A 13,175-nucleotide genomic window follows, 5' to 3' on the forward strand; every position below is an offset into this window, starting at 1 on the left:
TATTCTCATAAGGCACGCTCCCCAATCCAGGCAACATCCTTGTAAATTACCACAGGGAATATATAAAAACTAAAATAATTTAGTACGAAAACGGAAATTTGAAAAAAATGTAGTGAGGCAGTGTTCGTGGGTTCAATGTCCATTCAGGAATCGGATGGCGGAGGGGAAGAAGCTGTTCCTGAATCGCTGAGTGTGTGTCTTCAGGCTCCTGTACCCCCTCCCTGATGGCAGAGGGGAAGAAGCTGTTCCTGAATCGCTGAGTGTGTGTCTTCAGGCTCCTGTACCTCCTCCCTGATGGCAGAGGGGAAGAAGCTGTTCCTGAATCGTTGAGTGTGTGTCTTCAGGCTCCTGTACCTCCTCCCTGATGGCAGAGGGGAAGAAGCTGTTCCTGAATCACTGAGTGGGTGTCTTCAGGCTCCTGTACCTCCTCCCTGATGGCAGAGGGGAAGAAGCTGTTCCTGAATCACTGAGTGTGTGTCTTCAGGCTCCTGTACCCCCTCCCTGATGGCAGAGGGGAAGAAGCTGTTCCTGAATCACTGAATGTGTGTCTTCAGGCTCCTGTACCTCCTCCCTGATGGCGGAGGGGAAGAAGCTGTTCCTGAATCACTGAGTGTGTGTCTTCAGGCTCCTGTACCTCCTCCCTGATGGCGGAGGGGAAGAAGCTGTTCCTGAATCGTTGAGTGTGTGTCTTCAGGCTCCTGTACCTCCCCCCTGACGGAAACAATGAGAAGAGGGCATGTCCTGGGTGGTGGGGGCCCTTAATTCGGACTTTCTGAGACTTTCTACGATGTCAGGTGTCAGAGAAGTTGGAGGAGATGGGGGCAGCGGAGAAATTCGTCTCCTCCCCTCCCCGGTAAAGCCGCCAGCGTAATCAAAGACCCCACCCCCGACATTATCTCTACTCCCGTCCCCTCCTCGGGCAGAAGGTACAAATAAAATCGTCCCACCGGGCTCGAGCACGGCGTTGATGAAGCATTGCGGCGCAGAAACAGGCCATTCAGCCCGTCCGAATGGGCCGACCAACGCCCGGACCGGAGTGGCCCCACTGACATTGAGTCCAATTTACTACCCCACCCTGTACATTCTCGATCAGCCTCCCATTTGGAGTCTTGATAGGAGACTCTCAGACCGGTAAATGGAGTTTAGAAAATTAGAGGGCTATCCGGTAGGGAAGTTCCAGGCAGTTTCTGGACCAGGTTACATGGTCGGCACAACATTGTGGGCCGAAGGGCCTGTAATGTGCTGTCGGTTTTCTATGCTCCATGACACCGGACGGCAGGTGCAAAACGACCCAGTCCATGCTCAAAATCGGCAAGGCAGGTAGCGTCGATGGAGAGGAAGAAACAGTCGACGTTTCGGGCCGACACCCTTCACCAGGAGTGGAAAGGGGGCAAAACCCAGAAGGAAAGCGTGGTGGGGGGGGGCGGGGGACGAAGGAGAGACCTGCTGATCTCCTCCGGCGTTTTGTGCGCGTCTCGCCCTGGATTTCCAGCATCTGCACCGTCTCTTCCCGTGTCGAGGATGAATTTCACGGTCGGCTTTGAACTAAAAGGACGAATTCGTGCGCAAGAAATGAACGCAAACTGCATTCTTTTGGAGAAAGTTTTATCTGCAGTTCAGTACCAAACATTAAAACAGACACATCGAGGGAAGCGGACCCTGCGCGCAAAGGGAGGACTTTAGTACCTGGGATTACAACCCGGCACGAACGGAATCACATCCTGAATACGAGTCCTTCACCGCTGGCCCATTGGTTCTCCTTCCCTCTGCCGGCAGGGGTACCAGGCGGGAGGTACCCTCCCCCCCTTCCCTTCCCTACGCGGAGATCCGCTCCCCGGCGCCGTGGGGCGGGCTGCCCACGCCGTCCCCCGGCTTCTCGGCGTAGAACAGGCCCCAGCGCTGGTCCCCGGCCTCGCAGCGAGACATCTTCGCCTGCCAGCCCCGCACGATGTAGCTGTAATCGTCCTCCGTGAAGTCCTGACGGGGGGGGGGGGGGGGGGGGGGGGAGGGGGTGGGATGGGACGAAGGGAAGGGGCGGGACGGAGGATGGAGATGCGAGGAGGACGGGGGGGGCGGAGGAGAGGGGAAGAGGAAAAGGAGGAGGGGGGAGGTAGGTGGAGTGGAGGGGAGGAGGGGGTGGAGTGGAGGAGGGGGTGGGGTGGAGGGGAGACATAACACATTAGGGATTAGCCTCTACACATGACTGTGGGGCAATGTGTTGGGGAGGGAATAACTCGCTAACCCAGCCCGGTACAAAACCATAATAAGTTGGAGCCATTCAGCCCATCGAGTCTGCCCCGCCATTCTATCATGGCTGATATATGATCCCTTTCAACCCCAGTCTCCTATCTTCTCCCCGTAACGTTTGACACCCTGACTAAAGATCCCGCCTATCAGATTCCTCCTTCTTCAGCCCTTTGGCTTTTCCACCTATCAGCTCCCAACTTCACCCCACCCACTCAACTGGCTTCACCCATCAGCTCGCACCCCTCTCCCTCCCCCATCTTCTCCCCTGGCAACTCCCCCCTTTCCTTTCCAGTCCGGATGAAGAGTCTCGGCCCAAAACGTCGAGTGTTTATTCTTTTCTCCATAGATGCTGCCTGACCTGCCGAGTTCCTCCAGCAAACCTCCGCCGTACCTGTCACCCTCCCCCCCCACCATCCCCAGGCGGTAGGCCCCGTGTCCCACTCCAGCCCGCCCCTCGTTACCTGCAGGAAGGAGGCCTTGTTCTCCTCCAGATCCCGCAGCTCCACTTCCAACACGTCCAGGAACTGCTGCGTCCGGTCCTGCGCCAGGACGCCCACGAATCCCGCGTCCTCGAGCAGCTGCGGGGGCGAGAGTGGGAGGGGAGGGGGTGAGTCCCAGTCAACAGCACAGCCCCCAGCCCCCTCCCCACCCCAGCAGCACACCGACCCAAGGCTCCCCATATCCCACACTGGGAGTCACTAAACAGCTCCCAGATCCAGAAACCCTTCCCGGGACTCTGAGACCAGACTGGCGCGCACAGGCCCAGCCCCGGAGCAGAGGGTAAAGAGTAGCGCGAAGTTCCCACCTTTCCGTAGCGCGGGACAGTGTAGAGGATGTATCCCCGCTGGCGGACGTACTCCTCAAAGCTGGCTGACCACGGCACCTCGCCACAGCAGTAGTCGGTGATCAGCAACTTCCCACCGGGTTTTAACCAGGTCTGAGGAGGAAGGGAGGTATTAGCATGTCCCACGCCATTCCCAACACCCTACCCCTTCCACAAAAGCCCGTTGCGGGAGATTACTGTATACGGTTCCATAACGGTCAGAGTTCGGAGTTCCTCTGTAAGGAATTTGCTCCTCCTCCCCGAAGACGGTGTGGGTCTCCTCCGGGTCCATGCCCTCCCACACCCAAAGACTTACAGGTTTCGTAGGTTAATTGGTCATTGTAAATTGTCCTGTGATTTGGCTCGGGTTAAAACGGGAAATAACTCAGAGTGCCGGAAGGGCGTGTTCTGGGAGGGAGGGAGGGAGGGAATGAATGAATGAATGGATCAGCCACAGACGCCAGAACTGTACAGAACCACTCCACCCCCAAAAAATTAATTAAAAAAATAATTCCCCTTCACTCACGTAGAGCCTCTTCAGGAGATCAGCCTTGTTGGCGATGTGAAGAATTGTGTCTCGACTATAAATCACATCGAACGAGTTCTCCAGGAAAACCCTCTTTGTGGCGTCTCCGATCTCAAACTGCACCTGTGGAGCCCACAGAGGAGGTGGAAAACCAAACTTCCAATAGAAGGTTAGCCTCAGGAGCCCCTTCTCCTCTCCCGAGACCCTGTGTGCTTTAACATCCAGTCACTGAAGCTTTTAAGGGATACTTAACCTGCCTTCCTGCACTTGACTGCTAGAGCAAAAGGGTAGTGCAATGGGCACCTTTTTACCCAGCATGCACGGCAGCACGGAAACTCCACTATCTTGGGGAGCAGGCCTTTCAGTCCCTGAGATAAGGCAGTTTCTGGAGAGCGAAGCAGGCTGGGTAATAATTGCGCCATTTAGAGCGTCATGGAACAAACCGAGTTGGACTTTGGACTTGGTAAGAGAAAGAAAAACCCTTTGTAGATTTTTGCTAAATTATTAATCGGATTATGAGGAAATGAGAGCTTTTCAGGGCTAGTGGATCAGAGACCAGCTGATGATCAGAGAGGGAGACAGAAGAGGAGGGAAGCGTTTCTTGGCAGCAAGTGGTTGGGATCAGGAACACGCTACCCAAAAGGGAACAGATTCAACGGGAACTTTCAAAAGGGGATTTAGGGCAGGGGAATGATAAACGGAGGCAGAACTGTGGGCAGACAGGCAGTGAGGTATGGACTGGTTGCACCGTCACCGGAAGAATGTGTAGGCTTTGGAGAGAGCGGAGAAGGGTGCACGGGCTGGGGGAAAGTCACAGAGATGGGGAGGGGCACAGGGGGTTACGGACACAGTAAAGGCAGTATAGGCCTGAGGGGGTCAAAGAGATAGGGAGAGGTGTAGGGACTAGAAGGGTTGCAGAATCATGCAAGGTCAGAGGTGTTGACAGAGGGGAGGGGTTGTAGGGGCTGCGGGGGGGGGGGTCACAGAGACAGGGAGGGGTGTAGGGGCCAGAGGGAGGGACCACAGAGACAAAGGGGGTGTAGGGGCCAGGGGGGCACAGAGACAAGGAGGGGTGTAGGGGCCGGGGGAGGGCACAGAGACATGGAGGGGTGTAGGGGCCGGAGGGGGTCACAGAGATGAGCAGGGGTATAGGGGAACATTAAACTTTCGACCTTTCATGCTAGTTTCATGGCAACATCGAATCGTCGACTGTCTCAGCCTGACCTGCCTCCAGCACTTTAAGTATGTTATCTTGTCCACTGACAGTCCAGGTGGGATCATGAACTGTTGGGGCTCAGTCTCTGTGGTGGGCACATTTAACCCTTTCCCTGCCCCACACCACGCACGGCCCCCAGACTAACGCCCCTCATTTCCACACTGGCGCCTACCAACGGTGTGTTCTCATCGACGGCGCGCTCCATGGCAATCTCCACCATGTTGGCCGACAGGTCCACCCCCAGAACTTCCACGCCGTAATTCTGAAAAGAGAAACAGTAGGAGGAAGCTCCTCTCCTCATGCGAGCTCGGTTTCTGTAACAGCGGCTGCAAGTTAGCGTTCTCAACAGGTCGGAGGAGACAGAGTCCATTATCTGTCACCATAGAAACATAGAAAATAGGTGCAGGAGTAGGCCCTTCGGCCCGTCGAGCCTTCACCGCCATTCAGTATGATCATCCAACTTAGAGCCCTGTACCTGCTTTCTCTCCATACCCCCCCATCCCTTTAGCCACAAGAGCCATATCTAACTTAACCAGAACTGGGAGGAGAACCGAGATACAAACTAGTCTTCAAATTGGAGAGTCGTAGGTGGAGGAGTGGAGACATACCTCTGCCAATGGTGCTCTTTCCCTCCGCTAGCCTGCAGGTCGCCCTTGGGCGAGGTGTAGCTCCTGTTTAGGATCCCCCCTCCCCCGATAAGGGTCACGTGAAGCCACGGGGGGCGGGTGGTGGACGGTCGTACGAGCAGCCGGTGCAGATCACAAGTCCCGGTGTGTGTGCGATCACTGACACCAGGCAGACAATCACTGAAGAGTATTGATAATGGCTGGTGGTGGTGGTGGGGGGGGGGGGGGTTCACCCGTCTTGTAAAGACACACTGCCCAGACGAAGACAATGGGAAACCACTTCTGAAGAAAAAATTTGACAGGAGCGATCATGGTCATGTGACCTGAATCACCCACATCACACGGCATAATGGGAGCGAGACAATATTGGGGTTGTCTGTAGTATGTGGGAGGGGATTCAGTGGGTGGGGGGGGGGAAGTGTCCATGGGCTGAGAGGCAGAACCATACAGCACAGAAACAGGCCCTTCGTCCCATCACCTCCCTGCTAACCCCCACCAGTCCCTGTAGCCTCCTGGGTTCAGTGTGTGTCCAGTAGCCACACCGAGCACCGAATCCCAGCGGGTTATCCCGTCCGGGAGGGCTGGGAGAAGCCCTTTGTTTTTTGAAAACCAAACTACTAGAGCTTGTACACAAAATACAGTCAGAGAGTTACAAGATTTTTCAATTTCAATTTAAAATATGATTATGACTGTCTATAAAGCACTCATTCCTGGGTGGGGGGGGACACCACTCCTGGAAATACCCCACCGCATCCCCCATCTCCTCCAAGAGGGCCGCATCCTTGCCATAGGCTCGCGTGCCTCAGTGACTCGGAGGGCGATGTTGGCTGGAGTCAGGGCTTTGTGCTTTGTATCTTGGTAGGGTCACCGGGGTCAAAGGGTAGAGGTCAGACTGAGAGTGGTCCACCGGTCCTCCAGGTTCGGGGGTGGGGGGGGGGGGGGTCTGACCGGTCAAACAAAACCGATGTAGAAGGATTCTTCACTGCTGTTTCCGTAGCAGAGTGCGACGGTATTCCTGAGTCTCCAAGGACCAGCGGGCGCCAAGATAACCCCCCCAGAGGTGTGGCGCAGGTAGGCTGCCCCCTGCCCAGGCCCATGAACGGCCAACTTGGCCGGCCCCCGAGCTTCGACCAGGAGCGTGGGGGAGAGAAGCCCCTCCCCTAAGTTCTAGTCCCCAGCACCCGGGGGTGGGTCGCGAGGGCGCTCACTCCCGTTACCTTGGCCATGTAGAAGTCTCCGCCCCCGATCCCACATCCCACGTCCAGGACCGACTGACCCGGGGAAAGGTTCAGCATCTCCACGAACTCCTGCAAAAAGGTGAACAGCAGCCTCCGTGAGGGGCCAGGATCCCGGGCTGGGACGGGGGCAGATGGGCCGAATGGTTTGCCATTGCCCGGGTAATGAGCGGGGTCGTGGGGGGGGGGGGGGGGAGTGAGAAATCGCTGTGTGCTTAGACCTTGAAGGAATAGGTGACCTCCTCACTCAGGATGGTGGGCTGGGAGGAGGGAGGGGGCCACCGTTAGAGCAAAGGAGCGGGAGATGAGGGTGGAGGGAGGGTCACGGCGGGGGGGGGGGTGAGGGGCAGGCATCACCGTGGGAGGCTTTCCGCCACATGGGCCAAGGGAAGGTGAGTGGGGGAGGAAATAGAGAGTGCCGGGGGGGGGGGGTGAGAGGAAAGGACAGGATTCAGAGGAAGGAGGGTAAGGGTGCTGCCTTGGGGGTGGGGGTGGGGGGGTGGAATTTCTGACTGTACCTTGGTGGTGCAGAGGCCTCCCGTGCTGATGAAGCCGTGCCCGAAGATGCGCTCATACCGCAGGATGCTGCTCCGCGAGTACTGCTGCCCGTCCAGGAACTGCTGGAAGGTGTGATAGCCCAGATGGGCCGAGCGGTCGCGGGCCACCTTCTGCAGCAGCCAGCACACCTGGTTCTGGTTGCGCTTCAGCTGCCGGGGGAGGGGGGGGAGGCGGAGTCACACGTCAGCCGGCCCCGCCCACAGAGAGCAAAACCCCACTGGGCTGGGCCCCCCCCCCGGGCAGTCTCACTCCCCGATTTTGCCACTTGTGTACTACTGTATGCAGCACCCACTGACAAAGCCCACCCCCCCCACCACACCCTCCAAGGCTGGAGCTACCCACCGACAGAGCCCCGTGGCGGGTAATAGCCCTCCCCGCAGCCGGAGCCCCTCTCACCAAAGGCCCCTCCCACCCCGCCACAGTTGGCTCCCGGCCGAGAGTCCAGCCTTTGAGCAAAGTCCCTGCCCACTGATTGCCCCGCCCGCTAAACCCGCCAATAGCTGTCCTTCTGCCAGCTAAATCCTTTCCCTTACCACCAGACGGGGCCCCACCCACTAAAAAAAACCCTCCCGAACCTGTCCCACCCATCCGGCCTTGGCCCCGCCCCTCTGGAGCTGCTCCCCCCCCCCCCGCCCGCCCACTCACCCTGATGTACGCCTGCACCGACTTGCTCATCACGATCTCGAAACCCCATAGCTGCCCGTCGGCTTCGGGCCCGGTGACGGTGGAGGTCAGGATGTGGTTGTAATCGGCCGGCCGGCGGTACACCGTGGGGTTGAAGTTCCTCCTCACGTTACCTGGTCCCCCCCCCCAACAAGAAAAAAAAAAGACCAACAGGGGTCCCGATGACAGACGGCCCCGGTTTGCGGTCCGCTCCCCCTCCTGGTCCCCCCCTCCACCACCCATCTCCGAGAGGGTCATTCTAAATGGGTGCATCACCACTCCCCCCCCCCCCTCCGTGAGGAGTTTCCACGTTCTCCCCCCCCCCCCCGGTGACCGCGTGGGTTTCCTCCGGGTGCCCCGGTTCCCTCCCGCAGTCCAAATTAGGCCAGGTGAAATCGGTGGGGGTGGGTTGATGCACAGCGTAGATTGGAGGGCCCTGTCCTAAGTAAGCGGCATCGGTGGGGGCAGGGGGAAATAAACCGTCGATGCATCAGTCCTGGAAAGGAACGCGGGGCGAGGGGGGGTGAGGGGCAACTTTCTTCTCCTATCAGATCCCTCCTTCTTCAGCCCTTCACTTCTTCCACCTATCACCTCCCAGCTTCTTACTTCATTTCCACCCCCCTCCCGCCTCCGCTAGCACCCGCCAGCTTGTCCTCCTCCTACCCCCCCTCCACCCACCTTATTCAGGGTTCCAAATCAGATCAATTATCGCTAAAATTCGTTGCTTTGTGGCCACATTACGTTACGATGCACAGAACTGGCTATAAGTCGGAATAATGGAGACGTTTATAAATGGAACAGGTGGTGTGAAACGAGGGTAAAAGTAGTGAGGTGGTGTTCATGGGTCCTTTCAGAAACTCGGCCTTTTCTCCTCGGAGTGACGGAGGACGAGAGGTGACCTGATAGAGGTGTACGAGATGATGAGAGGCATTGATCGTGTGGATAGTCAGAGGCTTTTTCCCAGGGCTGAAATGGCTGACACGAGAGGGCACAGTTTTAAGGCGCTTGGAAGTAGGTACAGAGGAGATGTCAGGGGCTGTTTTTTTTTTACGCACAGAGGGGCGAGAGAGGGGAACGGGCTGCCGGCGGTGGTGGTGCAGGCGGAAACGATAGTGTCTTTCAAGAGAGCAAAGAGCTTGAAAAAAATAGATTGCCACGGGTAAAGCCGAGGCACTTCTAAGGCAGGGACAGGTTTGGCACAGCTTTGTGGGCCGAAGGGCCTGTATGGCAGAAGGGAAGAAGCTGTTGCTGAATCGTTGAGTGTGTGTCTTCAGGCTCCTGTACCTCCTCCCTGATGGGGGAAGAAGCTGTTCCTGAATCGCTGAGTGTGTGTCTTCAGGCTCCTGTACCTCCTCCCTGATGGCAAAGGGGAAGAAGCTGTTCCTGAATCGCTGAGTGTGTGTCTTCAGGCTCCTGTACCTCCTCCCTGATGGCAGAGGGGAAGAAGCTGTTCTTGAATCACTGAGTGTGTGTCTTCAGGCTCCTGTACCTCCTCCCTGATGGCAAAGGGGAAGAAGCTGTTCCTGAATCGCTGAGTGTGTGTCTTCAGGCTCCTGTACCTCCTCCCTGATGGCAAAGGGGAAGAAGCTGTTCCTGAATCGCTGAGTGTGTGTCTTCAGGCTCCTGTACCTCCTCCCTGATGGCGGAGGGGAAGAAGCTGTTTCTGAATCGTTGAGTGTGTGTCTTCAGGCTCCCGTACCTCCTCCCTGATGGTGGCAATGAGATGAGGGCATCTCCTGGGTGGTGGGGGTCCTTAGTGACGGATGCTGCCAACTTAAAGAGTTCGCAGTACTATGCCCTTCCCGTTCGGGGTTTCAGCCCGAAACATTGCCACCTCCCTCCCAGGGTTGTTGCCTGGCTAGGGGTGTGTGCCTTTTGCGTGTTCTCAGACTTTCTGTGAATCTCTGGGTTTGGCCGACACTCCCTGACATTAAAGGCCCGTGTCAGGTTACAGCAGCCGGTCTAAACCCCTGTCGTTGGCGTATTGGATAACCAGGTCCCGGGCCCCGGCAGGGGCACATCTGGACTTTCTGAAGGGGGTCACTTAAGCCCATCCAGCCCGTCGTGGGGGACACACACCTAACGAGGCTCCTGCCGTCGGGAGCGCCCCCGCTTTCGGCAGTTCGAAACCGCGGCCACGCAGGAGGCTTCAGAGGGGCGGCGGGCGGGCTCGTCCAAACAACTCCCCCGGCACCTCCCTCCCCGCCGTCTGCAGGGCAGGCACTGTCACAAGACGGCAAAGGGACCCCCACCCCCACTATCCGGGGCCGTGCCCTCTTCTCGCAGCTCCCACCGGGCCGGAGGCTGAAGCCCCACTGCACCCGGTCCGGGGGCAGCGACTTCCCCCCTCAACCACTGGGTTATCGAACCGACCCTAATCACCTCCTGTACATGAACACCGTCACCACTTTCAATTGTTCTGACTGTGTACTTGTTAAAAAAAAATCATTTTTAAAAGTTATTTTTAATCGATTTTTTTCCCCCTGTGAAATGTCTATCTGGTGCCACGTGCCTGTTACAAACCATATAACAATTACAGCATGGAAACAGGCCATCTCGGCCCTTCTAGTCCATGCCGAACCCTTATACTCACCTAGTCCTACCGACCTGCACTCAACCCATAACCCTCCATTCCTTTCCTGTCCATATATCTATCCAATTTTACTTTAAATGACAATACCGAACCTGCCTCTACCACTTCTACTGGAAGCTCGTTCCACACAGCTACCACACTCTGAGTAAAGAAGTTCCCCCTCACGTTACCCTTAAACTTCTGCCCCTTAACTCTCAACTCATGCCCTCTTGTTGGAATCTCCCTTACTCTCAATGGAAAAAGCCTATCCACGTCAACTATATTTATCCCCCTCATAATTTTAAATACCTCTATCAGGTCCCCCTTCAACCTTCTATGCTCCAAAGAATAAAGACCTAATTTGTTCAACCTTTCCCTGTAACTCAGGTGCTGAAACCCAAGTAACATTCCAGTAAATCTCCTCTGTACTCTCTCTATTTTGTTGACATCTTTCCTATAATTCGGTGACCAGAACTGTACACAATACTCCAAGTTCGGCCTCACCAATGCCTTGCACGGTTTTAACATTACATCCCAACTCCTATACTCAATGCTCTGATCTATAAAGGCCAGCACACCAAAAGCTTTCTTCACCACCCTATCCACATGAGGTTCCACCTTCAGGGAACTATGCACCATTATTCCCAGGTCACTCTGTTCTACTGCATTCTTCAATGCCCTACCATTTACAGTGTATGTCCTATTTTGATTAGTCTTACCAAAATGTAGCACCTCACACTTCTCAGCATTAAACTCCATCTGCCATCGCTCAGCCCACTCTTCTAACTGGCCTAAATCTCTCTGCAAGCTTTGAAAACCTACTTCATTATCCACAACGCCAACTATCTCAGTATCATCTGCATACTTACTAATCTAGTTTACCAGGCCGTCATCCAGATCATTAATGTATGTGACAAACAACATTGGACCTAGTACAGATCCCTGAGGCACACCATTTCAGACAAGCATAGAAAAAAAAGTCACAAAGAAAATAAAATGTATAGCCCAAGTCCCTGAGTGGTGTGACGTGGCAAGTTGACCTGGTCCAACTTGTTCTTCCACCGAGCCGACCAGACTTCAACCCCAACGTTATCAGACTTTTGTACGATAAGATAGATCCTTGACCTCACAATAACCATATAACAATTACAGGCCATCTCGGCCCTTCTAGTCCGTGCCGAACGCTTACTCTCACCTAGTCCCACCGACCTGCACTCAGCCCATAACCCTCCATTCCTTTCCTGTCCATATACCTATCCAATTTTACTTTAAATGACAATACCGAACCTGCCTCCACCACTTCTACCGGAAGCTCGTTCCTCACAGCTACCACACTCTGAGTAAAGAAGTTCCCCCTCATGTTACCCCTAAACTTCTGCTCCTTAACTCCCAACTCATGCCCTCTTATTGGAATCTCCCCTACTCTCAATGGAAAAAGTCTATCCACGTCAACTCTATCTATCCCCCTCATTTTAAATACCTCTATCAAGCCCCCCCTCAACCTTCTACGCTCCAAAGAATAAAGACCTAACTTGTTCAACCTTTCCCTGTAACTTAGGCGCTGAAACCCAGGGAACATTCTAGTAAATCTCCTCCGTACTCTCTCTATTTTGTTGACATTTTTCCAAGATGGCGGTGTGACGCAGCTTGCAGCGGCCACTCCGGAGCTGATTATTCGTGAAGTGGGGTGCCGTGCGCAAACATGATTGATTGAAAACCGGCCGTGGGAGCACGGAGGAGCATCGGGAAATCTCCAGGAAGACCTTCTTCGTTGCTGCTGCTGTGAGATCCGGGTCTCTGCTGGGAAGAACAGGCCCCCAGTCCTTGGGGTCGCGTTGCCGTGGCCGTTGGCGGGGCCCGTCTTAATACGCTCGGCAGAGGACGGTGCTCGGAGAAGCTGTGCCGGAGGGGACGTTCGTCGGCTCGGAGGTTCGACGGACTCGGAGTCCGCTGCGGTCAGGTCGCTTTCGTTGTGTGCTGTGTCTGCGAGACTGGGTCGGGGCGGCGCTGTGGAAGTCCATAGCGGGGGTATTCCCTTCTCCCGCCCGTGTGGGATGGTGAGTCTGTCGGGACCCTGGGGACTTGTGGAAACTGTGTGGTGATTTCTTTTGAACTTACAGTCCTTTAACATCTTTGGACTATTTTTACTGTGCCCATAGTCTGTCTTTTTTTTTTTATCAATTATGCTATTGTTTGCACTGTTGTAACTATATATTGTAACTATGTGGTTTTGTGCAGGTCTTGTAGCTTTAGTTTTTGGTCTTGTTTTGTCTGGTGGATTTGGAGCTCCTTTCCGGGAACGCGCTAAGACGGTCGCGCGATATTAATACGCAGCAGCCTCTCCGGACTCTGGATTGGGGGATTGCCAAACGTTACGTGGATTTTCTGGTGTAGTCTGTTTTGTCATGTGCTTTTGTGATATCATTCTGGAGGGACGTTGTCTCATTTTTAAACTTTATCGCAGTTGTGGTTTCTAAATGACAATAAACTGAATCTGAATCTGAATCTTTCCTGTAATTTGGTGTCCAAAATGCCAGAGGAACTCAGCAAGTCAGGCAGCATCTATGGAGGAAGACAAAAGTAAGGGGGGGGGGGGGGGGGGAATCTATGGAAAGGACTATGGAATAAGCAGTCGATGGTCCCTCAGTCAGGGCTGGGTGGGAAGTGTCCCGGGTACGCTGCGTCTCAGGCAGACCGAGATGCCCGAGG

The 13,175-nt window shown here is 55.2% G+C and overlaps 1 protein-coding gene across 1 annotated transcript in view; it reads right to left on the bottom strand.

Moving 5' to 3' along the window:
- Positions 1-1,573: 1,573 nt before the first annotated feature.
- The window catches only part of pmt (phosphoethanolamine methyltransferase), a 31,801-nt gene continuing 20,199 nt past the window's right edge, over positions 1,574-13,175 (bottom strand). Inside the window, 8 exon segments of the mRNA XM_059955335.1 lie at positions 1,574-1,977; positions 2,709-2,825; positions 3,053-3,184; positions 3,597-3,719; positions 4,985-5,074; positions 6,656-6,745; positions 7,192-7,380; positions 7,877-8,028. Coding sequence (XP_059811318.1) covers positions 1,816-1,977; positions 2,709-2,825; positions 3,053-3,184; positions 3,597-3,719; positions 4,985-5,074; positions 6,656-6,745; positions 7,192-7,380; positions 7,877-8,028 — 1,055 coding nt within the window. The 3' untranslated portion in view covers positions 1,574-1,815.

This window comes from Hypanus sabinus, chromosome 31, assembly GCF_030144855.1.
Source record: "Hypanus sabinus isolate sHypSab1 chromosome 31, sHypSab1.hap1, whole genome shotgun sequence".
NCBI classification, from domain to species: domain Eukaryota; kingdom Metazoa; phylum Chordata; class Chondrichthyes; order Myliobatiformes; family Dasyatidae; genus Hypanus; species Hypanus sabinus.